General features: G+C 36.2%; 2 protein-coding genes across 3 annotated transcripts; one reads left to right on the top strand and one right to left on the bottom strand.

Annotated features, from left to right (window-relative positions):
• Positions 1-53: 53 nt before the first annotated feature.
• On the bottom strand, positions 54-27,923 carry lim2.4 (lens intrinsic membrane protein 2.4). Of its 2 annotated transcripts, none has more exons than XM_052584238.1 (5): positions 27,536-27,923; positions 26,225-26,438; positions 25,645-25,794; positions 25,340-25,474; positions 54-357 (listed from the first exon to the last, which is right to left on the bottom strand). In XM_052584238.1, the coding sequence occupies exons 2-5, from the start codon at positions 26,400-26,402 to the stop codon at positions 296-298; spliced, it is 525 nt and encodes a 174-aa protein (XP_052440198.1). In that variant the 5' UTR covers positions 26,403-26,438; positions 27,536-27,923; the 3' UTR covers positions 54-295. The 2 variants fall into 2 exon arrangements, with proteins under 2 accessions (XP_052440198.1, XP_052440197.1); XM_052584237.1 differs by lacking the exon at positions 54-357 and adding an exon at positions 22,806-23,258 and having other exon boundaries at positions 27,536-27,911.
• LOC127979094 (C3a anaphylatoxin chemotactic receptor-like) lies at positions 18,600-20,100 on the top strand. The gene is made up of 2 exons (XM_052584233.1): positions 18,600-19,160; positions 19,256-20,100. The coding sequence occupies exons 1-2, from the start codon at positions 18,624-18,626 to the stop codon at positions 19,739-19,741; spliced, it is 1,023 nt and encodes a 340-aa protein (XP_052440193.1). The 5' UTR covers positions 18,600-18,623; the 3' UTR covers positions 19,742-20,100.

Here is a 27,923-nt window from a genome sequence, read left to right as displayed (position 1 = left end):
AACTGCAAGTCTACTCCTCATGGCCCCATGGAAAGAAAAAAAATGTGTATGAATGGTTGCAAAGAATGTCTGCAACACTAAAAATGAAATGATTACTAAACAGTTACATATAGACTACCACATGTGCAAGCTCTACTTTCCAAAAGCTCAGACAAGACGTCCTTCAATGCTGTTTTAAGCTATTAATCTGTCAGTGTATTTTTGCCATTTTAAGGTATAACAGTAAGGTCTAACGGAGGTCCTGATTATTTCTGAGCCAGATCTTTCTGCTTCTTGCTGTTTTTCCTTCTTCAAATTAGTAACTTCCAACCACTCTCCTGGATTCATACATTCTGTGGGCACACATGTAAAATATCCCTGCAAAAGACAATTACCAAATCATAAACATAAAAAAAAAGTGAGAATGTTTCTTTTGAATATTGATGGAAAATGAAATAACATGAAAGAATAAGCAATCATGTTTACTTAGTTTTTTTTTTTTTGTTCTAACCATTGGAAGGTCACCATATCTTTAATAATTAGAACAGGCACACTTGTATTTTTGTTGTGGTAGTCATAAAGACTGTAAGATTGAAGCATTTTTAATAGGAGTTTGATCTGCATGTGTGGCAATGGGTGGTCAGGTAGGGGAAATTACCAAAAACAACGGATACAAATCCTGTAATTGACTACACCACCTGGAATAAACTGGGAGATAACAGCCACATATAAGGGCACACAGGTTCATTGCCAAAGGCAGGTTGAGCATGAGACATAGACAATGTATAAAAATGTAGCAATTTATTTAAACATAAACAATTATTTTTACCCTATTTTTTTCTTTTTTTTTTAAACAATCTTAAATCACAGAAATGACCAGTAAGAGAAAAGTTCCTTGCAAACTTCATTTACAGTGACATCATTGACTTGATTGCAAATGATTGCACAGACACTATTTAAACAGAACTGAGCTGAATGATGTCAACGAAATCACTGAATTCAGTGATGAACTGCCTTTGACTGTCATTTTGCATTGACACACTGTGTTCCTAATTAATGTTGTTCAGTTGCTTTGACACAATCGGTTTTGTTTAAAGCGCAATATGTGACTTGGCCACCCAGTTGTGAAAGCAAAACAAGTGGTTAAGCACCACACTCCATGTGGACACGCTAAGAGACCGCAGAGTTTCTACTCCTAAATGACAACATGGTTAACTGGTACAAACTTCAAGGCACATTCAAAAATACAAAATTCTCACTTTCATACCACAACGGAGCCGAAAGGAGTCCACATACACAGATCCGATAACTACTTGTACAGTCAAAGAAAAACAAAAATGAGCAGTCTTATGCACCAACGAGACAAGCAAAATGGCTGAACAAGGCCAAATATCTGATTTGCCTCCCAGCTAATGCACACAAGAGTTAATGAATGGCTGCTCATGAATGAATAAAAAAAATGCATCCTGAGTAATCAAATCCTTCCCTTTTTATATTATCAATGCCAACACTGATAAGTTCATAGGATTTAAACCATGTTAGCCAATCACAAAGGAGTTGGTTTACAGGCTGGCATGACATCAGCCAATCATACTTGGGCTATATATTACCCAGCTGCATATCCTGGTTTTATTTATTTATTTATTTTCTGTGACAGAACTTTGTCATAAGGTCAATCAAAGTCCTTTCAACCACGTCTTATTATTTCCATTCTGCACCATGAGAACATTTCATAACTTTTAACATTTTATTATGTTCTACCATTTACTGTAAACGTACGTAAGCCATTGCAATCCCGAGAGCAACTGTACGTTTTCTACTTCAGTTTTCTACTTCAGTTTTCTACTTCAGTTTCAGTATCATTCTGATGGTACACAGACATAAGTGTATTCATTAGGAAGATTAGACCCTTCCTGTCAGAGCAAGCAACCCAACTTCTTGTCCAAGCTCTTGTTCTCTCCAGACTGGACTATTGTAATGCTCTCCTGGCGGGCCTTCCTGCATGTACTATCAAGCCTCTGCAAATGATCCAGAATGCAGCAGCGAGGGTTGTCTTCAATGAGCCAAAAAAAGCTCATGTTACTCCTCTCCTCATCAGGTTACACTGGCTACCAGTAGCTGCTCGCATCAAATTCAAGGTACTGATGCTTGCCTACAAGACGACCACTGGCACGGCACCAACTTACCTAAACTCACTGGTTAAATACTATGTGCCCTCCAGAAGTTTGCGCTCTGCAAGTGAACAACGCCTTGTGGTGCCATCCCAAAGAAGTTCAAAATCACTCTCACGGACCTTTTCCTGGACTGTGCCCAGCTGGTGGAATGACCTCCCAATCTCAATTCGTACAGCTGAGTCTTTACTCATTTTCAAGAAACATCTAAAGACTCATCTTTTTTGCCTGCACTTAACCTACTAACACCAGTACTTTTCCTTTACTTGTCTTTTTCATTTAATTAAAAAAAAAAAAAAAAAAAAAAAATTATATACACCTGGCTATGCGTTCTATACTAGACTAACTGAGACTTGTCATGGCACTTGTATTCTGTTGTTGTTCTCTTGTTGACCTGACTGCTTCTATTGTTCTCATTTGTAAGTCGCTTTGGATAAAAGCGTCTGCTAAATGATTAAATGTAAATGTAAATGTAAATGTATTCCACTCGCTTAACTGAAGGGGGCTCTAAAGTCACAAAAATACACAAAACTTTAAATAGCCATCTATGAGGCTCTCTATCAACAGCAAAGAATCTGATGAGCATGTAGAACCACTTGCTCTGGGTTACACTATCGTAGATCGACAAAGCCAGCAGCGCAAACAAAGCTGTGTGAAAAAAAGTGATGGATTGAAAACGGACATAGGAAACAAAGTGCCATCTATATTTTTCTTTGAGAGTTTAGAGCAAGGGTGTCAAACTGAGTTCCTGGCGGGCCACAGTCCTGCACAGTTTAGATATAACCCTAATTAAACACACCTGATCCAGCTAATCTAATCATTTAGGCTTATTTTAAAACTAAATGATATGTGTGCTGGAGCAGGGTTAGAACTAAACTCTGCAGGGCTACGGCTCTCCAGGAATGGAGTTTGACACCCCTGGAGATGAACCTGAAGAGAACTTGAAGAGAGGGTTTGTCATTTCTCAATTACTTGCATACAGATTACCTTCTGTCCTGAAAGGTGTTAACTCGACTTGATCCATGCAAATTCAAATTGCTAGTTCCTCTCTCCATTTTGGAGAATGTTTGCCTTGGTCAGGGTGTTTAAGTGAAAACTGCAAAAAGCTCAGGGTGATTTTGTAGTCCGAAACCTGTACTTAGAGTGTATCCACACACTTTTATGCATGTTTCAAAAGTCAGGTATGCATCTTACTCTTATATTCATGTATTGATTGATATCTTAGATTTGGCTATGAAATAGCATAATACATATTTAACTGACTGATAATACATGTAAATGTATTTTGACATAATCTGAGATGTTTGGCTTTGAATAATTGTGTTAAGCCAATAACACTGCAAATCTGCACTCAGGTTAGTAATGGACTGAAATGTTTTAGAGCTCCGGCTAACACACTGGCACTAGTTATGTTTACTAAGACTGTAGAGGCTATTGGGTTTTTCCATTTAGAACAACAGTGTGTTGTTGACCAACCCAAATTCAGGTCAGCTTCATCCTCTGATTGTTGTAATATTATTTTAAGTGTAAGTGAGAAATGATTATATAAAGTTACATAAAGTTTGTCAACCTGCTCCTACAGTAATAGTAATGGTTATGACCCCGGGTTAGATATAGTCTTACCTTATTCAAGTGTTTAAGATCTATGGGGACTAAATAAAAGTATTCTGGAATAAGCAAAGTATTGCACGAGCAATCAAGAATATTAATCTATACTATACCGGCCAGTACAAGACTCAGAGTGTTATAAGAATAGGACTAATGAGATTCAATATGATTAAAGAGCAAAATAGAATAATCACTTCTCAGAATAATAAATTAATAATAATAATAATAATTAGAAAAAAAAGGCATTTCAACCTAAATTGATGATCATAATTAAATGGAGTCAGATTAGGGTTTAACTTAAAGAACTTTGTGCACTGAAAATATTGCAACATCATGCAACAGTAGGCTTACTACATTTTAATGAGGTTGTGCTTGCCTATGTTCTTTGTTTGGTAAATATTAGCATGATGTATTTAAACCCACTTAAGGCAGAAAGAGAAAGTGGATATTATTATCATGCTAATACTGGAAAGGGACACAGGTTTGTCTGCATGAAGATTGTGAACCATATGAATTAGGTTTTTACATGGTTTTAGTTTTTTTATATTGACCTCTGCAATAAATGCATGGCTATGTAAAAAAAAAAAAAAAAAAAAAAGAACTTTATCTACTCACATCACTGGAAATGATAAGTCCAGCAAATATTAAATATATCTATATCTATATGAGCATTATATAAGTTGGCAGTAAAATTCAGTATTATTGCATATTTTATTGGTGCAAATTTTGTACAACATATGCAACCGCTATTTATCACTTAATTAGAAGCACCACAATTACTTAAATGTGTCATTTGTTACAGAGATTACTGAACAGATATTTAGAAGCGTATTTTAAAGTGCAAAGTAGTGAAAATCTAAATAAAGCTCTATAAACATTACACTATAAGTGTGTCCCATCAGATTTGCAGTCTTCATGCCCACTTGAACACTTGGTCCAAATACATGAACTACCTCATGTAAGTAAACAAGTGGTAAAGTGCAAGGAGACAATTGTGGGTATTTGTATAGCCCTAGTCACTTCCCTTTTACATATGAAGGACATCAAAAGCAAAGCTTTCTTAAAAGTGCTTAGACCTCTATTAATTAGATATTGAACATAGAAATATAAAATGATGGAGGGGGAGGGGCGATGTTCTGTTAGCCAAAGTAAGTGACTGGTGACTTAAGGATGATTTATACTTCTGCATCGGACCTACACCGTAGGCTTTGCGTCAGTTTTAGTGTATACTTCTGCACGCCATTGTCCGTGTCGACGTGCAGTGCACATGCAAACCGCTAGAGAAAAGAAGAACTCTATCAAATCAGAAACACAGAGATGCTGACAATGTAAACACACGCCAACTCTACCACGAGAAACTTAAACAATATAAGAACATCCTAAGAACGAAAAAGAGACAAATTATACAAAATCAGCTAAAGGTAATAGAACAATGTCTAGAATTAAATAGTTTCTGGGAACCCTGGAACACACTAAACAAATCTTACCATGAAGAAGTTACCCATCCAGAATGGAGATGTGTGGATAAACCACTTCTCTAACCTCTTCTCTAACCTATAAACAAAAACCATGAACAAAACTCACTATAGTAGAGTCAACCATTAAGGAGTACCGGAACACCCTAGATTATACTGTTACACTAGCTGAACTGTGCAATAATATAAAAGAACAAAAATCCCCAAAAGCATGTGGTATTGATGGCATTCTGAATTAAATGATTAAAAGCACAGAATAACAATTCAAACGTACCATTCTTAAACTGTTTAATATCATCCTTAGTGCAGGTGTATTTCCCAGGACCGGGAACCATGGCCACATCACTCCAATTCATAAAAGCGGAGACAAATTTGACCCTAATAACTGTCACGGAATATGTGTAAACCGCATGGTGTGAGTGGATGTGAGTGGTTGAGCTGAGTGTTATGTGTGTGTGTTGGGGGGGGGGGGGGTGCAGGGGGTGCAGGGAATAAGAAAATTGCATGTTCATTCAGCATCAATGCATGGAGTGTTTATTAATTTCACTAGCTAACTAATAGAACTAATTAGGGGATGGGTAGAAATCTGTTCTTCAATTTTAATCGTGTCTCATTGTTACAGTGATCTCAGTGTTAATCCTAAGAATTGATAGATGCTGTTTTCACTTGATGTATGAACGAAACTTAATGAAACATAATGAATAATGGTTAGTTTTGTTACTTGTGATATGAAACAAAGTGTCAGATTCAAGATTCTGCCAATTGTATCACTAAAGTTAAACAATGAATAAAGTTTTGGTGTTAAATGTAAGGTGAAAGATTATTTAAGTGCCTCAGTACGCAACAGTGCAGAACTCACATGAATCGACTGTCACTTTCTCTTTACTTCTAGTTGCCACAGGAAATAAACATGAACGAAAGTCTCTTGCTCTTTAGTTGCCACAGGAAATAAACATGAACAATCATCTCTTCCTCTTTACTTCTAGTTGCCACAGGAAATAAACATGAACGAACGTCTCTTCTTCTTTAGGAAATAAACATGAACGAACGTCTCTTCCTCTATACTTAGTCACCGTAAAGAGAATTTGTTGAGTCAACTAAATATATTTTGTTACCCCGCTGCCTAAAATTATTTTGTTATCTTGACAAAATATTTCTTGTTGAAACAACTTCAGATTAGAGTGGAATTAGTCCAGGTAACACATTTCTTTAAGTTGACTTGACTATTATTTTTCTAGTCCAGTTAACTAAATCATGTTGTGTCTGTCAACTGGGATTTTTTTTTCCCTTACTTCAATCAATATTCGTAAACAAATGTTACCCCACTGCCTTAAATTTTTAAATAAAGATGACAAAACACTTTTTTAAAATGTAATTTATTTAATAATAGAGACAACACTTTCTTTCACATTTAAATTGCACAAGCAGTTTGCTGTCAACACATCAACTGATAATTGATAAAAAAAATGCAAAATACAAACACACGCAGGTCTAAAGATCTGAACTGACACTTGAATGTGTGATGTATAATAAATAACATTGGCATGGGATTGAGAAACAAATAAACATGAACGATCATCTCTTCCTCTTTACCAAAGCAAATAAACATGAACGATCATCAGAGGTGTTGAAAGAAACAGAATCACATCTCATGTTATCGCTCAGAGTTTCAAGATGTCAAACAATGTCCCTGAAAAGCCATTGAGTGAGTATAAACTCAAAACATGTTACTTAACTAGAAAAAAATTAATAAAAAGTGTAATTCTGCTAAATATATGCACTTAGATGACATTAATTATTATTTTTGTTACTTAACCTGTTCTTCAGTATGTAATAATGTAATTTTGTATAAATTAGTCTTAAATAACGAGCAATGACGTCCACTGTTTAAATGTCTGTATTTCAGCAAACTGGAGAAAAAAAAATATATCATTAGAAATGTATTTAAAAAATAATAATAATGTAAGTACAGCTTTACATGCAATTTAAATGTTTCTTTACAAATCACTGTAATAAACTAATTTATCAATTGACATGGTTTGTTGTATAGTTACAGCATTAGTTAAAGCTGCAGTAGGTAACTTTTGTAAATATCTTTTTTTTTTCTTATTTGTTAAACCTGTCATTATGTCCTGACAGTAGAATATGAGACAGATAATCTGTGAAAAAAATCAAGCTCCTCTGGCTCCTCCCAGTGGTCCTACTGCCATTTGCAGTTACGTAACTTTGTTTGTGTTCAAAATGTAGAAAAATGAACATAATAAGCAAGTACACCATGAATCCATTTTCCAAACCGTGTTTTTAGCTTGTGCTGAATTACTAGGGTGCACCTATAATAAGTGTTTATATTCGGACTATTTTAGATTGCTTCGGGGGTACCGCGGCGGAGTAACCCAGTAGAGTACCTTTGTGATTCTTCATAGACATAAACAGAGAGAAGTAGTTCCGGCTACAATGTTCTTCCGCAAGACGCAAGCAGTTCTGTTTATTAACCGCTAGAGCGTCAAAAGTTCCCTACCGCAGCTTTAAGTGAGATTTTTAACTCAATTTACTCAAGTAAATCAGTGACTAATGTTGTGTTTTGGGGGTTTTGCATGTTTGAAAATAAAGACTAAAATCATCTGCAATCACATCCTGGGGAGCCCAAGTATCTACATCAATGAAGACATCGGGACAGTCATTAAAGAATATGTGTTAAGTAGGGAAATGCCGCTATCAAATCTTCATGTTGCGATTTATTGCTAATGCTTTTATCACAGTACAGAATTTTTTTTAAAAAAAGTGGTCATAGTACAGTATAACAGATTTAATAACTTTTTTTTATAACAAAAATAACTGTGCAATAAATCAATAGAGAAAAATATATAAAGTTAAAAGTCTTACATAGATAAAAGTGCAGAAGAACTATAAGACAAAAACAGTATCACTTTACAAGAAGATCTCATTAGTTAACCATTAACATTCACAATGAGCAATAGTTACATTTGCTACAGAAGTTATTAATCTTTAAAAAAAAAAATAGTCAAGTCAAGTCACATCGAGCGCAGCGTTAGTTCAGTCAGGCCACTGAGGCAAGCTGATGCGCTCAGATGTCAAATCGCTCCAATCACCACCTCCTATTAGACACCGGACATACATACATATATATATATATATATATATATATATATATATATATATATATATATATATATATATATATATATATATATATATATATATATATATATATATATATATATATATATATTAGTGCTGTCAAAATTAGCGCGTTAACGCATTCGATTAATTTGAAATATTTGTATTCATGCGACGAACAACCGTATAAGTCCAAAAAAACAAAAATTGAGATAACCATGTGACTTCAATGTATGTGTGCCACTTTGTATACAGAATCACTTTGGGGGGTGTTCGCGCGACCAAAACTCTGAATTTAAAATTTTAAAATAGTCTCACGCGGAAAAACCGTTTATGTCCAGTAACGAAAAATGGAGACGCCGGTTGCTTTCATGTCCGCTGCGGACATTAATAGACAAAACGTCGGCAAAAAAAGGAGAGCGAACATGAATGAATGGAAGGACAGGGCAAGGAAGTCTCTGAGGGATGCTGGGAAACCATATGTGAACCGGAGAGGAGAGCAAAAACGAGGAAAAAGTCCACCAAAAGAGGTGAGTGAAAAACCGTATACAAAGTATCTACATAAAGTTAGCGGTTACAGACAGAGGGTCATCGTCTACTACAGTTCATTCATATAGCTCACTCTTTTTAAAGGTTCAAGTCATGTCGTATGAAAGCTGAGAAAATTAGGATTCAGGGGACGTTTTAAACATGTCTCTCTACTCCTCATAATCACGGAGAAATGAATCGAAACGCTTTAGGTGCGTCTGTAACACCAGCCCAGCTGCGTCTACAGTAATGTTAGGCTTTTTTTTTTTTATACCATTCATTGATTTTGTTATAAGCACTGCTGGCAGAATTTTATATACATAAACAAACATATGTAAATTCATCCCCAATCTTTAAGATGTTTAGAGTAGAATTTGACTGCTTTATGTCTTCACTGAAATTGGTTAAAAAAAAAAAAAGATAGAAAAAAAAGTCATTGACGTGTTTAAAATATTTTGATATAATTTTTGGATCCCTGTTACCATTTAATGTAACACTTTGTTTTTGTAATATTGTATGCTATGCTATGTTTGTTACTTGTTATTTAATAAATAATAAAAATAAATGAAAAAAAAGGTAATAATAAAAAAAAATGCATTGATTGTGTAAGCTGTTATACATTCTAGCTAGTAACCTTAATAGCTGCTAATAGCTCTAGTGTTTTATAGCTCAAAAAAACTAAAACGCTAATGTGACTGTTTCTGTTAAGGGAAAGGCGTGCAAGGAGACATGTCCCAGGCAGTGTTCAAGCCTAACAGACCAAAGAAAACTCCAGCTCTTCACAGAGTTTTATGCTGTCTCTTATGAGAGGCAGCAGGCTATCCTTCTCTCTGGTTTGGAGCAGGTATGCTAACTTAAGCAATTCATGACCATATCATGTCAACAGTATGCAATGCATTACAATGTAGGCCCATAAAATAACCAGTGAATTGAATACTACTGTATGCCTTCAATTCACTAAGACTGCACATGTGCCTGATCACTGATCATCCCAATATGTCTTTTTACTTCTAGCACAAGGTGAGTCGCAGACGACCACGTGGGCCCAACACTGAGAATACTAAGAGGAAGTACACCTTCAAGTACCATGTGCAACAAGGAGGTCAAAGACTTGCTGTTTGTAAGCTCACATTTATGTCAGTCTTTCAACTGACCAACAGTCGCCTACAGGCAAGTTTTAAACAGCCTAGCTTTTTCCGTTTGTTAACTTTTTATTACATGCATGATTTTAATTAGATACATTGTCCATAACATATTTATTTAAAGTTACTTATCTTTGAAAAGGTTATTCAAGAAAAGTTAGGCAGTCAGTCTGAGGGAACAGAGCAGGTAGTCAGGTCTCCATTAGAGGACTTCAGAGGAAAACATAAGAACAGGTAAAAAAAAAAAAAAAAATCCTGGAAGGACCTCATGCTCTCGTCCTATTAGTTTTTAAAGCTGCACCAATGTCAGCATCAGTTGCCCTACAACATTCCCTGATCTAATGGTGCACTTGACGCTGGCATTATAGGGCGTCGGGTGCCTTGCCACCCTATAACGCCAGCATGCACAAACTGTAATGGTTAGGATTCAGCTCACTGTTGTTGCCCAGTCAGGAAACATATTTTTGCACTTTGAGATCGATATCAGAGGTAAAGTGCTATGCAAATGTAATGTATGATCCCGGGATTTCGAGATCGGCCAAAATGTCCGGGATTAGGCTTTTGCATTCTACAGTTGCCATTCATTGTGTTTACTGTGGCAAGCAGGACGAGACTGAGGGCCGCGGGAGAACGGCGCAAGGCCGGTGGCGTGATTACTGATGAGCGACACCTGTGAGACGCACCGGTCTCGTATCTCTCACGGAGGAGCAGGAATTTTCTTAGCAATGCTAAAACGCACACATCAATCGATCACATGTTTAGCGTTCATGTAAACACTACATTCAGATTCACCAATCAGAATGAATTCAGTTAGATTGAAACAAAATGTGTGCATGTAAACAATGACAATTTTTGCGTCATATGAGGATTTTTTCCAGACAAAAAATACATAAATCTCTCATCTCAGGGGGATATGAGGGAGGAAAGCATGGTAATTCGAAAATACTACTGGTTTTCTACTAATACAAAGCTTAATGCTAAATCCTGAGAATCCCATTAATGATTGTTTGTGAAAAACAAAATCCTATAGTTTAGAGAAAAGTTTACAATTATATTAAATTTTATTGTCACAGAAACAATGCAATTGTGCAAAACAGACCAGCATAGTTTATTATATTTCCCTTGTTCATGAGTTGTGTTGTTTATTTTTTAGGCCTCATAGCATTCATCCTGCAGTGAGAGAGGGGATAAGAGAGCACATCCTGAGCTTCCCACGCCAACCGAACCACTACTCACGGATGAAGGGAGATGTGGAGAGGGAGTACCTGAGCCCTGATTTAAACCTGCTCCGCATGTTCCGCCTGTACAAGGAAAACAATCCAGCATCCACTGCAAAGTTCTGGCTCTATAGGGACATCTTCAAGCAGCAAAACCTTAGTTTTGGGCAGCCAAGAAGTGATACTTGTGCAAAATGTGACGCCCTGTTCTCAAAATTAGTAGCTACTACAACAGATGGAGAAAGGTTGAAGATCACAGCCAAGAGTGAGCTTCACCACCGGAAAGCCGAAAAAGCATACACCCAGTTGCAGGCTGACACAGAGTGGGCCAAAGCCAATGATGACTGCCATGTCATTTGTATCGACATGCAGGGGGTAGTGTACACGCCAAACCTGACACACTCCAACGTGTACTATCAACGGCAGCTGGCCAACTACAACCTCTGTATCCAGGAGATGGGCACTGACAAACCTCCTACAATGTGCCTCTGGCATGAGGGCATCGCTCACAGAGGTTCCATCGAGGTGGCAAGCTGTCTTTTGAAGTGGGCAGAAACATCTTTCGCTTCCCTAGTCCAGGCAAAGGAACGGAAGCTCATCATCTATAGTGACCGATGCTGTGGGCAGAACAACAACTGGCGAGTCCTAAACCTCATGGCCCTACTCGTATCTAGAGGGTACTTCAGTCAGATAGAGCAGAAGTTCATGGTGTCTGGTCACTCCTTCCTTCCCTGTGACCGTTCATTTGCCACGCTGGACAAGAGGCGTAAGGTGTCCACACTCCACACCCCCAGCGATGTCGCCGAGATGATCCGTGGAGCCAGGCAGCTGCATCCATTTAAAGTAATTGAGATGAAATGTGCGGACTTCAGGCAGCTCCCTGATGCAACATTAAAGCATCCACCTGGCTTCCTAATCACATCCATGATGTGGTTGAAAGTGACAGGTAAAGAACTAAAGAACTAGACTAAAACTAAACTGGTTTTCTGAGATTAACAGTGTTGGGGATATGTGTGTGAAGGAAGAATCATTATTGAATTTCTTGTTGAATCATGATTTCAGCTACTGATCCATGGTGTGTCCACACAAAAGGGAGCCACAGCCTCTACGAGGGATGGAAGCATTGGCTGATCACCAAACAGAGGAAGAATCAACCACCTCCAGCTCCCTTGTTCTCCACCACGTATGCTCGTGCTTACGAGGACCCTTTGCCCATCAAGAAGGAGAAGCACCGTGACCTTATGAAAATGCTAGCCTACATGCCAGCGGAGGCCCAAGCATTTTATGGGACATTAGAATGTGAAGAGTAGCCTGGTATGTGTAGGTCATGTGCAGGGAAAGGTGGGATATATTGTGTATGTTGTGTGAAATTAATCATAAAAGTAGTTGTAGCTTATCTTGTATGCCTTATCTTATGTTGTATAATAGGAATATATAGGTATTTATTTTATTTTATTTAGAACCAAAAAAAGGAAGACGTATATGCTAAACTAGCATATAGAACCAGCATGGAATGAAGATGATGTATGTCTCTATTGTAAATATGTATTGTTTACCATTATTACTGTTTATTGTTTGTATTTATTGTTTATTGTATGTACGGTTTGTTTGTACTGACGTTTATTTTCTGTACTATAAGTAGGCCTATGTATTGTTCATTGTTCGTACCGTATTGTCCGCGTTTTTGTTCTGTGATTTACATTGGCAAAAAATAAAAAAAATTGAAAGAAAGAAATGCTTAATATTTTCTTTAAGGTTCTGTTACTGTATTAAAACTAAGATAAAGGAATCAAATCTCCAGTGGTTTAAATTGATATGATTAATTGGACTTATACTGTTATTCCACATTAACTGGACATATACTGTTCTTCCACATTCCAGAAATGTAAATTACTCTAACTTTTTATTTTTAAGATTGATACTAAAAAATCCAGTCTCATTAGAATTGGGAAGCTTTTGTTATCTTCAAGTAAAAAAAAAAAAAAGTAATATAATATTCAGTCCAAATAAAAAAATAAATGTATTATTCAAAAATTGAAAATATGGACTTATATGGTTCTTCGTCTCAAGCCCTCATTTAACGCGTTAAAAAAAAATAACGCAATTAACGCGGTTGCAGTTTTTTTTATTTCCAGTTGTGGCCTATGTGTGTTCAACGTGCAAAGAAATATGGATAAGACCAAGGAAGGACTTTTAGACGGAAAGTTTCAGTATAAAACTCTGCCGGATTACTCTTCAGTCTGCCACAAGAAACATTACTCTTCATTTAGTCTGACACAAGAAACAGCAACATTAAAATCATGAACTCAAATGTCATTGTTTAAAAAAAAACAAAAACAATGACTGTAACAGTGCGTAAATCAGACCTTTCTGTAACGCTAACGTTAATAAGCTTAAACGAAAATAAAGAAATAATTGTGTAGCGGAGTATTTTTTGTACACAGTGCCGCGAACTGTCAATCACTCCTGTACGCGTGCATCACTGTCCTCCTCAGCTGCAGCAACTTGCGCTCTCTCTCTTCATCAAGCTTTAAAACAAAAAGGGGACAAAAAGATCATATTGTCTTTGTGCATAGGCTATAGATTAATTAGATAAACGAATATCTAAATTTGTGCCTTGCCGTCTACGGTATTTTTTTAGAACTTAGAAAAAAGATGCTGCAGCCAATGAGCAGCCAGCGGGGGCTGCAGGACGACTCAACCTCCGCAGACAGTTTTTAATGTTTATCAGACAATAAATACTCAAGATTTTGCTTTAGTATAACTCACAACGAGTTTCACACACCTTCTCCGGCCACGTTGAGTTGTTGACACTTAACAGTGGGAAAAGCGACACATGCGCTATTCACTTGTATAACTTAAGGGTGAATGGGTAATGCAGTTTCTGCTCTGGGTGGGATGAATTAGGAAGCTTGCATTGTGAAGGGCGCTCTGAAAATCGGCAAAAAGATTAAAACCTCTATTAAAACAGATGTCCAAATGAGCGTACCGGTACGCTACAAGCACGTTCTGGGCGCACGGAGAGGTGGCGGTACGCTCAAGAGCTATATTTGGAAGTGGCGGTACTGAGTACCGGTGCGTACTGGCCCACTTAAAGCACTGGCAATGACTATACTTTGGAATTTTTTTGCAGTCCACTTAGAATTCAACATGGAAATCATTTTAGTTTTTTATTGGCATTGATTGTTTTGAAATTCAAATGGTACTTACATGCCTGTGTTTTTATTTCTGTAATAAATATGGCTTTCAAGCCAACAGTTAATTTGGAGGATATTGATGGTTTATTGCAGGTATGTTGTTTACATGAGAAAATCTGTGTTACAAGTTAAACAAAAATTCCAATAAACAATCATATTTTGAATTTAAATAGTTTCTTTGTCTTGAGTTTACATTAATTATTTACATTTTACATTTACATATCCAAAAAGTTTCAGTCTTTTAATTGCGATTAATCGCGATTAATTTTAAAAAATTGTGCGATTAATTAGTTAATTTTTTTTAATCGATTGACAGCACTAATATATATATATATATACTGTACGTGGCACTACTGCTCGGTAAGTAAGCTCAACGGCTCGCAACCCTCCCTCCCTCCCCATTATAAGCATGAGCACACTACTGCGCACCTTCTGGCTGTCGTCTTGTTTGTTTCAGATCACTAAGGCTTCCAAAAATCTTAGCTGACATGGACCTCACTGCTGAGAGACACCCATCTTCATAACCAGGCTACAGGCTAGATGTCCCACTGCCACATCTACATGATTATCACTGTTTGCTTTAAAGACTTTATTAAAAGTCTTAATTGTTATGTAGTTCTAAATTCATGGTTCCAGGGGGTTAATGTTAAAGTTCTTGTATGTTCATTATTCTGGGAGCAAGAACCCCCATAAGGAACCATACCGCCAAAGATAATTTGTGTTCAATAAACTCAAATAAACTGCCAAAGTGGTTCCTGTCGGAACTTTATTTATATAGCAATTCAAACAAAACAGATTGTGTCAAAGCAACTGAACAACATAAATTAGGAAAACAGTGTGTCAATAATGCAAAATGACAGTTAAAGGGAGTTCATCATTGGATCAGTTCATCACTCAATTCAGTTTAAATAGTATATGTGCAATCATTTGCAATAAAGTCAACGATATCACTGCAAATGAAGTGTCCCTAACTAAGCAAGCCAGAGGCCACAGCGGCAAGGAACCAAAACTCCATCGGTGACAGAATGGAGAAAAAACCTTGAGAGAAACCAGACTCAATATATAATATAGGCTCAAATACAACTCTAAGTTCAAGTTAGCTCATTATATGACACAGTTGCAATTGGCAGTTTATGTTAACTAATGAATTAACTAATGTTAACTAATGAAGAAAAGTGTAATGTAAAGTGTGAAGGAACAATAAAGAAACAAAACACTTTCAAACAATATCTAGGGCATGTTGTAGTCCAGATTAAAATGAATAAAAAAGCTTGAAAATAAATAGCCCATTAAGTCTTATATTTAAGTATTTAAATATAATATAGTAGTCTATAGTATTTTATAATATAATATCTAATATTTAAGTCTTTGGGGCTGTGGTGAACACCATCCACAAAATCAGAATGTCTTTTTAAATACGAAAGTAGGGCAACTGCTTTGTTTATGAGGTTGCCAGGGTAAAGGCTTCATTTTCTGCAGTTTATCACCATCTGCTGTCAGAGAGTTAATGTGCTTTTATTCAGCACTTCTCTCACGTGTTCCCCATGTGCTTCTCACGTGCGCTAAGGAAAGTCATGGCCTAGTGGTTAGATAATTTGACGCCTTACTCTAGGTTTGTGGGTTTGAATCTTAGGCCGGCAATACCATGACTTATGTGGCCTTGAGCAAGGCACCAAACCCCCAACTGCTCCCTGGGTGCCCCAGCATAAATGGCTGCCCACTGCTTCGGGGGTGTGTTCATGGTCTGTGTGTGTGCACTTTGGATGGGTTAAATCCAGAGCACGAATTCTGAGTATGGGTCACCATACAGTACGTCATGTCGCTTTTACTTCTGCTTGTTTACATCAGAGCAGCAAACGTGTCTTTTATGCAGAATACAGGGGTGTTGTGCATTTTGACCAGTTGATGGGAAAAGTATTCTTAAAATGCATTCAAATTTCCGAATAATTTGTAATATATGATTATTCACGGTATTTAGAATTGCCCACGTTAACAATATTGTGCATATTCATGACCATGATATATCGTATTATAGAATACTGGCACATAGTGGTAAATGAATGTCATCCTACTCTTTTTACATTATAAATGTCTTATGGATATATTACATTGATAGTTATGTTAATTCTCTTATTGGCATCACAGTCTCGCTTTGCCCGTCTGTGTGTAGTATGCAGAACATTAGCTCATTTTTTATTTTATAAACCACACTCATCTCTTAGTAGAGGAAACTAGAAGTTAGTATGAAAACTTGAGTATTAAGTAACTGTTTCACAAGTTCAGTGAACTTAAAGATTTAAGAACACTGAATTAAATTTTCTTAAAAATCTTGTTCGCCACAATTCATCTGAAAAATAATAGCACTTCCGTAGCTGTTACAAATGGCAATGCAGAGTAGTTTAAGTACAAATAAAAAAAATAGTTTAAAAAAAATAACAAAACAAAAAATGGTCATGATCATAAAATCTGAACAGCAACACAGGTAACTTGAATATTATCAAACCACTATAGAATGTTTTGGAGAGAAGAGTGAGAAGTTGATTTCCTCCTCAAACAAACCACCTAGCAGATGTTTTTATAGACATACAATGCAGACAACATTTAACTGGATACCATTTGCCTTTAATACATCTTCCAGCCTTCCAAGAACATATAAAGTCACCTATATTTATATAGCACTTTTAAAAATAAAGATTTTAACAAAACAACTGAACAGCATTAAATAGGAAAACAGTGTGTCAATAATAAATTAAATTAAATTTATGCATTTAGCAGACGCTTTTATCCAAAGCGACTTACAGTGCATTCAGGCTATCAATTTTTACCTATCATTTGTTCCCGGGGAATTTAACCCCCAACCTTGCGCTTGATAACACAATGCTCTACCAATTGAGCAACAGGAACACTATAATATAATTCAAAAAAAGGCAGTTCATCATTGAATTCAATGATGCCATCATCCAGCTCAGTTCAGTTTAAATAGTATCTGTGCAATCAAGTTGACAGAATTGCTGTAAATGAAGTGTCCCCAACTAAGCAAGCCAGGGGTGACAGCAGCAAGGAACCAAAACTGCATCGGTGACATAATGGAGAAAAAACCTTAGTCAGGCAGCCAATCCTCCTCTGACCAGACGAAATCAGCAGTTCAATTCCAGGCTTTTTATTGCTCTTCTGTATACTTTCCCACCAAGCAATACGAAATACCTCTAGTTTTGTTTTCCCCCATGCTCCGTTTTCCAGGCTGCTCTTTTTAGGGTGCAAGTGTGCTCATTATACCACTGTTTCAGACTTCTTCCTTAAGCATAAAGGAGCAACCGTATCTAAAATGCTAGAAAAGAGAGTTGTTCTGAGTTTTTGGATGTGCTAAGGAATTGAGAAGATTACTTACGAAGCAGTCTTTTGTGGTAGAAGTGATGATTCTACAGTACTTGTAACGAAGTAGAATTTACAGTTTTAGCTATATGAAGTTTACACAAAACTAGAAAATTATCTGTGATATCACTTAGCTTCATAATTGCAACACCATCAACATCAATTTCATAAAGGGACAAACGGGAAGTGGGAGGAGACAGACACATGTATATATATTTTGTTTGTGTATGTCTCCTCCCCTTCTGGTTTGTCCCTTCTTTGTCAGAAGAGAACCACCAAAGAACTCGCCACTGACTGATTTATCAAAAAAATGACATTTTAGTCAACTCCAGCTACCTCATTCACAAAGGATTACTGCAGCAGTGTTTCATTTTTTTTTTTAAAGAAGAAAAAAACAGGTAAGAAAACCCACATCAAAACTGTATATATATATAAAACCTTGGAATTAAAGACAATTCAACATTTACACAATGATTTCTGAAATTCAAAATGTTTGTATTCATGATGTTAATGAATAATTCAAAATCTATAAGTATGAACCCTACAAGTTTATGTTTAATTTGAATTACACATTTTGAATGCACTTCATGGTGTAATGTTCACATGGGGGGGGGGGGGGTATCTTGTCTGATTTGGTGCAACCTTCACATACAAAATTATGAAAATGTTATCTATTTTAGCATTTTTGAGATTCCTATGGGACTCATTGTAACTTATTCTTTCTTGTTGTAAACAAACTATTGATAAACAGACCAACTGAATGAACATTTATACATTCATCTATCTTGATTGCAGAATGACCTCCAACACAACTCTTCTTCCTCACACTAATCAGCATGTGAATGCTAAGGTGGACACTGGGGACACGGTGAATAAGTTCAGCATTGTCATCCTCGCCATCATTGTTATCTTCGGCACCTTTGGGAACTCTGTGGTCATCTGGATGGCCAGCTTCCGTATGAAGCCCAATGTCACTAACGTTTGGCTGGTCAATCTCGCCGTAGCAGACCTGATCTTCTGCCTGTCACGAATCACTTCTCTCATCAAACTCATTTTCTATGACCATTGGGCTTTTGGACTCTTTCTCTGCAAGTTTACTGGTTTCTTCAAGTACGCCAACATGTTCTGCAGTGTTTTTCTTCTGGCCGTCATCAGTGTGGATCGAGCGCTCTGCGTTTGCAATCCAGTGTTCACCAGAGAACGACGGACGTTATTTGCCGCTCGTGTGGTCAGTGTTGGAGTTTGGATTGTGGCGGTGATCTTTAGTTCACCGTACTTTGTGTACCGGGAAGTCTTTCCTTACAAGAACAACGTGAGCCAATGCTCACTGAAGGTTACTTAATGAATCACCTTTCATATTATTATGTAATTAATTATATAATAAAATGTAATAAATATGTAAATGTGTATTTATAATTTGATTTTCAGGAGACAGGTGACAATTCAGAAAAGTATATCTACTACTTTATTCGTTTCATCTGTGGATTCGTGTCGCCCTTCCTGGTGATCCTTATCTGTTACATACTAGCTGCTGTTGGGATACGCAGAACACGGCTCTCTGGAAAATCAAGGCCTCTTCGGATTCTTGCTGTATTGGTCTGTGCCTTTTTCTTATGTTGGGCTCCATACCACTTTATAGGGCTGGTCAAGTTGGTGAACAAAGACCATAAGGCAGTAAAAAAAGGATGGACTATGGCTTCACACTTAGCTTATTTCAACAGCTGTGTGAACCCAGTTCTGTATTTCTGCATGGGACTGGATGTTCGCCGACGCTGCAACCAAAGCCTGTCTGGCATTTTTCACAGAGCACTTACGGAGGAAGACCAAAGTATCTCACAACAAGGCACTAAGGAAGAAAGTATTGATTCCATCCAAAAGAATGCAGATACTGAGTGTGAATCAAAATTCTTATAAAACTTTTTATAACCAAGTTATTAGATGAGATGCGATTGCATGAAACTGTTTCTTAGCTGCATGCACTGTATGATCTGCCGTTTCAGTTAAAAAAGATGTTAGATATATTAAAAACAAAGCCAGAGCTAAATATGCATAATTAATTTACTGTACCTGTTATTGTCAGAATATTTTCAGTATTTGTCATATGCTATTTAAACGTAACCTTGTCAAAAAGCTTTGAAAATGTCAGCTTTCACCATACAAATAAATATGAGCTGCTTGTTTGCCTATACATAAATAAAGAATTGAAAAAAAAAGAAAGAACATTTTCTGAGGTGAAGTGAAGAAAAGTTTATATTTCAGCTGATATAATGCATTTTTTTTTTTCAAATATTGTTGAGACAACTATTGTAACCAACAAGTACTGTAACACACAAAATTCAATATGAAATTCTTTGTTGCCAAGACAAAATTTGGAGGAACTGTGGTGGTTTGTTGGGGTTTTTACATAGTTTTGTAACAGAATACATTAGAAAAAAAGAGGGCATGAATTGCATTTCTAGAGAAAGTGATGAAATACATTTAGGTGCATATATTCAGTTTATGGACACTGACACAATTTTCATAATTCTGACAAGCACAGTCTGCTCTGATTGGCCAACTGACCCCGTGCTTTGTGAATGGCCGAACACGAAATGTAAAGCCCCTTTCCATAATCACTTCATATTTCCAAATAAATGTAAAGACAGTTAATAATGTCCTTAGTTTTACCATCAGTTCAAGTGTGAAAGGGGAATAGAGTCGTGTGACAGACACAGTAATGAAGCTCATCTGTTTGCAGTACACAAGCCATGGACAGTTAAGACAGCTGACTCAACTGTGTGACCGTCTCTCTCTCTCTCTCTCTCACACACACACACACACACACACAATGCGCAAAAGTCCTAATTTCAACACTCAGTAGCAAATACTTAAACTACTTTACTGCTTTGCACACTCTTGGCATTCTGTTGATGAGCTTCAAGAGGTAGTCACCTGAAATGCTCTTCCAACAGTCTTGAAGGAGTTCCCCGAGAGATGCTTAGCTCTTCTTGGCCCTTTTGCCTTCTGTCTGCGGTCCAGCTCACCCCTAAACCATCTTGATTGGGATCAGGTCCGGTGACTGTGGAGGCCAGGTCATCTGGTGCAGCACCCCATCACTCTCCTTCTTGGTCAAATAGTCCTTGCCTTCAATGTGACTCTACAATTTTCATAGTCATGAAAATAAAGAAAACTCTTTGAATGAGAAGGTGTGTCCAAAATTTTGGTCTGTACTGTATATATATCCGTCATTTAAAATGAGAAACCAAAACATGGATAGATGAGATATACGCAGATATGCGAAATGTAAACAAAACAGCTTGCTTACCATTTTGAATATCAGTTATATTATACCTTTTTTCATTTAAGCGGCTCATGTTTTTATGAAAATATAGCCAACACATATTGGAAGGTTTATTGTTTCTTTTTATAAAGTCTTAAAGTATCTTCTGGATCTCTGACTCTGAATATTTTTGCAAGACTTTCTACACTTCACAGGCTACTTTTACTTTCTGTACCTCACTTGGCAAAAAGTTCAGATGAGGAACAACCACCATTTCTATGAATAAAAGAGAGAAAGCTATAACAATCTGAAATTAATATTAAAAGAGCTGGCATACTAAGCCCTGATAAAACGTAAAAGCTTCAATAAATAAATAAAAATGAAAATGTGATGAGGGTCTCAAAATACTCCCATTTACTGCTATATAAAAATGTAAATCCAACTTCAAGCTTTTTTGCTCAATTTTTCTCACAACTGCTCAACACAGGATGTGTCATACTTGCTGAATATGTATTCAGTATATGTAGCTGATGTGAAACTGTAAAACAAGTCTAATGTCTACATGATGAAAGAAATGCACAGTTGCAAAAATCATGCAACGCTAAATGTGAAATTCAATTGCAAAACCGTTACATATAACTTCAAGCTCCAACTTTGAACAACAAACACTGAATAAAATTATTTTATAAGTCAACTAAAAATACTTTGTTACCCCATTGGCTAAATTGTTTTTTATTTTATTATTTTTTTTAACTTGACAATATATTTCTTGTTGTCGAAACAACTTCCGATTATTTCCTAGTCCAGTCAACCTAAATCAAGTATTGTCAACTGGGATTTTATATATTTTTTTAAATGTGTGTACTGTACTTCTGTTTAATAAAACATGAGCAGAATCCACATGGAAGCACAAAGGTCTGATTCAAAATTTCATTGCACAACATGACCAGACAGAAGAGTAAAAATCTGAAGGATCTTGAAGGTTACCAAACTCTACCCCATCATAATGCAATTTAGTGGTCATAAAACCAGAAGCAGGAAAGCAAAAGCACTTGTCATAACATGACTAACTTTAAACGTGCATTCTAAAAAGTAGTGAAAGGCTAAAAAGAACCTGAAGCTCATTTAACAAAAAACATGTGTTTTGTGAAAGAGCTTGCTGTGGAGCACATGAACACATCATGAACATTGTTGGGAGCAGCTGCTCTACCAAAGTTTTGCAGAGCTCCAAAGGTTTATTTCATGTGTTTGGGGCAGTGGATGTTCACTGCAGACCCATCAGGAGTACATATGCCTTGGGGAAATCGAAGATGTTAGTGATGACAGGATGTGCAAATGAGAGCAATGCAATGTAGGCAATACAAACACGGAAGCTTGAAGGAGAGACAGCAAAACAAAATGTAACCCTGATAGAACATAAAAGACACAAAAAAATAAAATTAATAAATAAAAATATAATGAGGGTCTCAAAATACACCCATACTGCTATATAAAAATTTAAACCCAGCTTGATTTTTTTTCTGCTCCATTTTTTGCTCACAACTGCTTAACACAGTATGTGCCATACTTGCTGAATATGTATTTGAGCTGGTGTGAAACTGTAAAAAAAAAAGTCTGATACTCATGTCTACAAGGTGAAAGAAATGCTTAGGAACAGTTGCAAAAACGATGCAACACTAAATGTAAAAGTACTGTAAATGGCAAAACATATAACTACATGTACAAGCTCTAACTTCCAACAACATGTTAAAAAGACACACTTAAAAAATTGTTTACAGTATGTAAAGTCAAAATGTATTGCAATGCTACAATACATTAAGACAGAAATTTCACAGAAACTGATTTGATGTGGAATTTTATTGAAAAAAAAAATATGAAAAGTGAAATAAACGCTTGTGAAGACCGGTATTTTTATCTGTGAAGAATTATACAAATGTTTGCGTGTTTTAAAAAAAAAAGTGAGTCTTTTAAAGTGCTCTTAAACTTTAAATTTGTCATTGTATTTCTGAACTTTAAATTTATTAAACTTATATAACATTAAGGTTTGAGGAAGTTCCTGACAATTTCTGAGCCCAAACTTCCTGCTGCATGCAGTTTTTCCTTCTTCAGGTTAGCGACTTCCAACCACTCTCCTGGATTCATACATTCTGTGGGCACACATGTAAAATATCCCTGCAAAAGACAATTTTCAAATCATAAACATTTCAATAAGTGTTAATGTTTGTACAAGTATCAACAAAAAAAATGAATAAATACATGAAAGAATAAGCATGTACACGTAACAGCAATTATATTTACTTATCTGTTTTTGTTTGTTCCAAACCATTGGTAGGCCACCATACATTAAAGGGTTAGTTTGCCCCAAAAATGAAAATTATATAATTTATTACGCACCCTTATGCTGTTCCAAACCCTTTAGACCTCTGTTTATCTTTCCGAACACAAATTAAGATATTTTTGATGAAATCCGAGAGATCTCTGACCTCCATAGACAGCAAGGGTACTACCACAAACAAGCGCACAGAAACATAGCATGGACATTGTTAAAATAGTCCATGTGACATGAGTGGTTGAACCATAATTTTGTGAAGCTATGAGAATATGTTTTGTGCAAAATGAAAACTAAAATATACTTTATTCAAAATTCTTCTCTTTCGCGTCATCCTAGAGCGCCATTTTGGAGAATGACGCCCTAGGGTGATGCGGAGGAGAAGAATTGTTTTGATAACGTTTTCAATAGTTTGATAACGTTTCACAGAAAAGTATTCTCGTAGCTTCATATAATTACAGTTGAACCACTGATGTCACATGGACCATTTTAACAATGTCCTTACTACGTTTCTGAGCCTTGATCGCGGTAGGACCCTTGATGTCTATGGAGGGTCAGAGAGCTCGTGGATTTCATCAAAATATCTTAATTTGTGTTACGAAGATGAACAAAGGTCTTACAGGTTTGGAACGACATGAGGGCGAGTAATTAATTATATTATTTCTATTTTTGGGTGAACTATTCCTTTAAATAATAAAAACAGGCACACTTACATTTTAATGTGCTTTTTAATATGAGTTTGGTCTGCATGCAAATTCTGGTTTTATTTTCTGTGACAGAACTTTATGGTGAGGTCAATCAAAGTCCTTTCAACCACATTCTTAGGCATATTATTTCCATTCTTCACCATGATAACATTTCATAACTTTTAGCACTTTATTATGTTCTGTGACTTGAACTTTTGATTCAATGCAATGCCTGTATGTAAAGCAACTGTATGTAGGTTTTTATGCTCCTTCCAAAAGTCTGTTCAGGGAGTACGTAAGTTGCGACCAAAAATGCAGATTGCTTTATGGTACCAACAAATGTGTGAACAACTAATTCATAGGCTTCATTATTCTAAATCAAAGCTTCATAAAATTTATCCCACTATCTCTCCACTCTGTAATAAATGTAAAACATTAGAAGGTACCTTGTTTCATTCTTTATGGTCATGTATTAAGATTCAGCCATTTTGGAAATGTATATTTAAATTTCTGTCTGAAGTATATTCTGTCGACTTGGAACCTGAGCCCTGTATTGGACTTCTAGGTGCAGAGAATGCCTTTTGTAGTAAATATCAAACACAGGCCATTTCGCTTTGCATGTTGCTTGCTAAAAAGCTAATCTTACAGATGTGGAAATCAGATTCTGTTCCTACGTTTGAGATGTGGGCAAGGGAACTAGGAAATGTGTTACATCTGGAAGAATTGAGATTTATATTAAAAGATAAATTATACATTTTTATCAAGATCTGGAAACCAGTAAAACTGTTCTTACATGCAGTTTGATAGCTGTTGTCGTCCATCAAGACAAAAGTTTATATACTAACACTCTATTGCTCATGTATAACATTCTTGATTGTAAAGCACTTTAAGTAACCTTTCTTGTTTTTGTTTTTTTTGGGGGGGTGGGGGGTGGGGGGGGGTGTTTTACTATAAGTTTTACATTTCTTGGCTTCAAAGTTATTTATAGTATACAGCTAAGAGTGTTTGTTGTTGCATTATTCTTGTATAGTAGCTACCCGGTGACATTGTATATGTGTTGTTTCAAGAAATTGAATAAAGAGATGAGAAAAAAAAAAAAAAAAAATGTGTGAACAACTATCCACTGTAATTATGACAGTGTATTCCACTCGCTTAACTGAAAGGGGGTCAAAAGTCACAAAAATTCACAAAAGTACATACAGTTGCATTTAATATCAGTCTATGAGGTTTTCTATCACCTGCAAAGAAGGTCATGAGCATGGCCACCCATCCAAGTATGTAGGACCAGGAGAAGCGCCAGTCTCCGAATCGCTTGCCCAGAAAGCTTAGGGTTACACCAGTGTAGATCGACATAGCCAGCAGCACAAACAAAGCTGGGTGTAAAAAAAAAAAGTGATGAGTTAAAAATGGAGAGAGGAAACGTAGTGTGCAGTGCCATCTATATTTTTAACTCTATATTTAAAACTTTTGAGTTTTTATTTATATTTAAATGTGCAAAAATGTCACATTCTACAGCTCAATGTGCCTGTGTTTTGTGACTCACTGGAGATGAAAAACATGACTCCTGCTGCAAAGGAACGACTGAATCTCTCAAAGGCAGAAAAATGGGCAAATGAGAGGATGCCTGCCATGATGCCCGCAAAGCATGCCATTCCCGATAGGATCATGAATGCCCTTGTGGCATTCCAGTATGCTGGGGAAACAGACAAGAAATGATCATAAAACAACAGTCAAGATGGCTATGTTCATTCTCTTCTCATCCCAGCCATCACTGTTTGTCTGATTTTTCTCATGTGATCTTTGAAGAACGGTCTCTGCACAATCACCTTAAATGAACCAGAGTACAGCTTAGATGCCATTTTATTAGACCAGGGTACAACTTTGGAACACCTGTTCAGAATATGACTGTGCAAGTCTCAGACAATACAAACCAAAGTGTGGCGCTCTTTATGGCAAAAATATTAAAGCACTGCCATCTACAGGCAAAAATGTTCTAGACGCAAGGTGCCAGATTTCTTGTATATAATGCTGTTGAATCTACATGACTTAGAACTTCAAAATGACTTAAAATAGCCAAGAATGCATAGACACAAAAAAACTGGAGTTCGAATGCATTTTCTTACCTATATTTGCTGTCTGCATGTAGCACTTGTTGGCCATACAGTACCTCCACAGGCCCTGGTGGGCATAGCTGCCTGAGAGGCGATACTGCATCCAGTAGTCTGTCGCTGTGCAAACCACTATTAGGATGTTCCCAATAATGGCACAGAACAGGCCACCGCCCATAAAGCTGTACATCATGATACAGGCTGTGACTGTGCAGGAAGGAGATATACACTAAACAGACAAGGAGAGATGTTTTAATTTTACACAAAGATGCGTATGTGCACACGTGAATAAATGTCACAAATGGACTTCCTTTAATAAACCAAAAATATCAATAAAAAGTCAAATCAAGCAATTTCTTTCTCTTCAAACCTGTTAAAATGTCCACAGATATTTCAACACAAATTTTGTAATTCAACAAATGAAACATATTATATAAAACATGTATTAATATTATTATATTAAAATAACTCACTCAATTTAATCACAAAAGCATGCATGTTTTAAAAATAAATGAGCAAATTAGCATAATAAATTTGGCATTATAAGCAATATCTATTTTTTTAAATTGCTTTTCAAGCTATACAGTTTATGCTTGCATAAATAATTTCATTCATCATGCTTCGTCAACTTAAAAATGAAGATGTTACAGTTTTTTGCAACTACGCAGGAAGGAGATATACACTTTTCATTACTTTTGATAGGAGGAAAGTTTTTTTTTTACACATACAGATGCTTATACTGACAACACATTCATAAATGGCACAAAAATCTAGTAAAACTAATAAAAAGACTGTAAATAATACATGTTATAAAAATTTTCTTTTCAAACTATATATGGCTAAATAAAAAAATCCTTATCTTTTGGCAAAATATTTAATTTAGTAGATTAAAAATATTATATTTATTTAAATAGTAACATGTATAAATATTAATACATCTAAATTACCCGATTTAGACACAGAAGCATTTGAGCATTTTTAGATAAAATTCCAAAATAGCATTATGAATTTCGTATTATTTAAAAACATCCCACAGGTTTTACAGAAATAGATTTCTTTATAGTTGCATAATTCATTTTGTTCATCAAATTTCTTCACAAAAGAAGCTTAAAAATAAAAAAATTTTAACACTTTTTCAGTATACTTCAACATATTGAAATTTAGAAGCCTGTCTCATTAAAACATGAGAATTATATAGATATTCCTGGCTAGATAGTCATTAAGAGAGAAAACATTTCTGTTTTCACTGCATTGACGTTTCAGTCAATGAACTGAATATTAAGAATTACAGATATATACACAAAAAAAATTGTTTTTGTCACTTACCTTGTTGCTTCTGAGGCAAATCCCTCTTTGCTTATCCTTTGGGGAAAGAGGGAGTGAGAGAGTGGAGAGGGAGAGAGAGATGTTAAGAGGCAAAAGAGAAATAGACAACCTGTGTTGCCCTTTTTGTTGATGGTAGCAAAATCCTTTAAATGCTACCTCCTCTGTCCCTGAAACAAATACACTTGAACTGGTTAGGGCAGGGGCCCTGGTGAGTCTGACTTTTCACTATGTGTATGCATGAGGTCAATGGTCCTCCTTTTGTTTGAAGAGTAGACTGTTCTGTAGCTGTACACATTCAAAGGATTGCTTTGGTACAGCTGTCAATGCAAAATGCTGAGTTGCATGGTTGCTTTGACAGGGGCCACAGCATGGATACCCATGGCATACA

This window comes from Carassius gibelio, chromosome B19 (assembly GCF_023724105.1).
Source record: "Carassius gibelio isolate Cgi1373 ecotype wild population from Czech Republic chromosome B19, carGib1.2-hapl.c, whole genome shotgun sequence".
NCBI classification, from domain to species: Eukaryota; Metazoa; Chordata; class Actinopteri; order Cypriniformes; family Cyprinidae; genus Carassius; species Carassius gibelio.
This window is presented reverse-complemented; position numbering and strand designations above follow the sequence as displayed.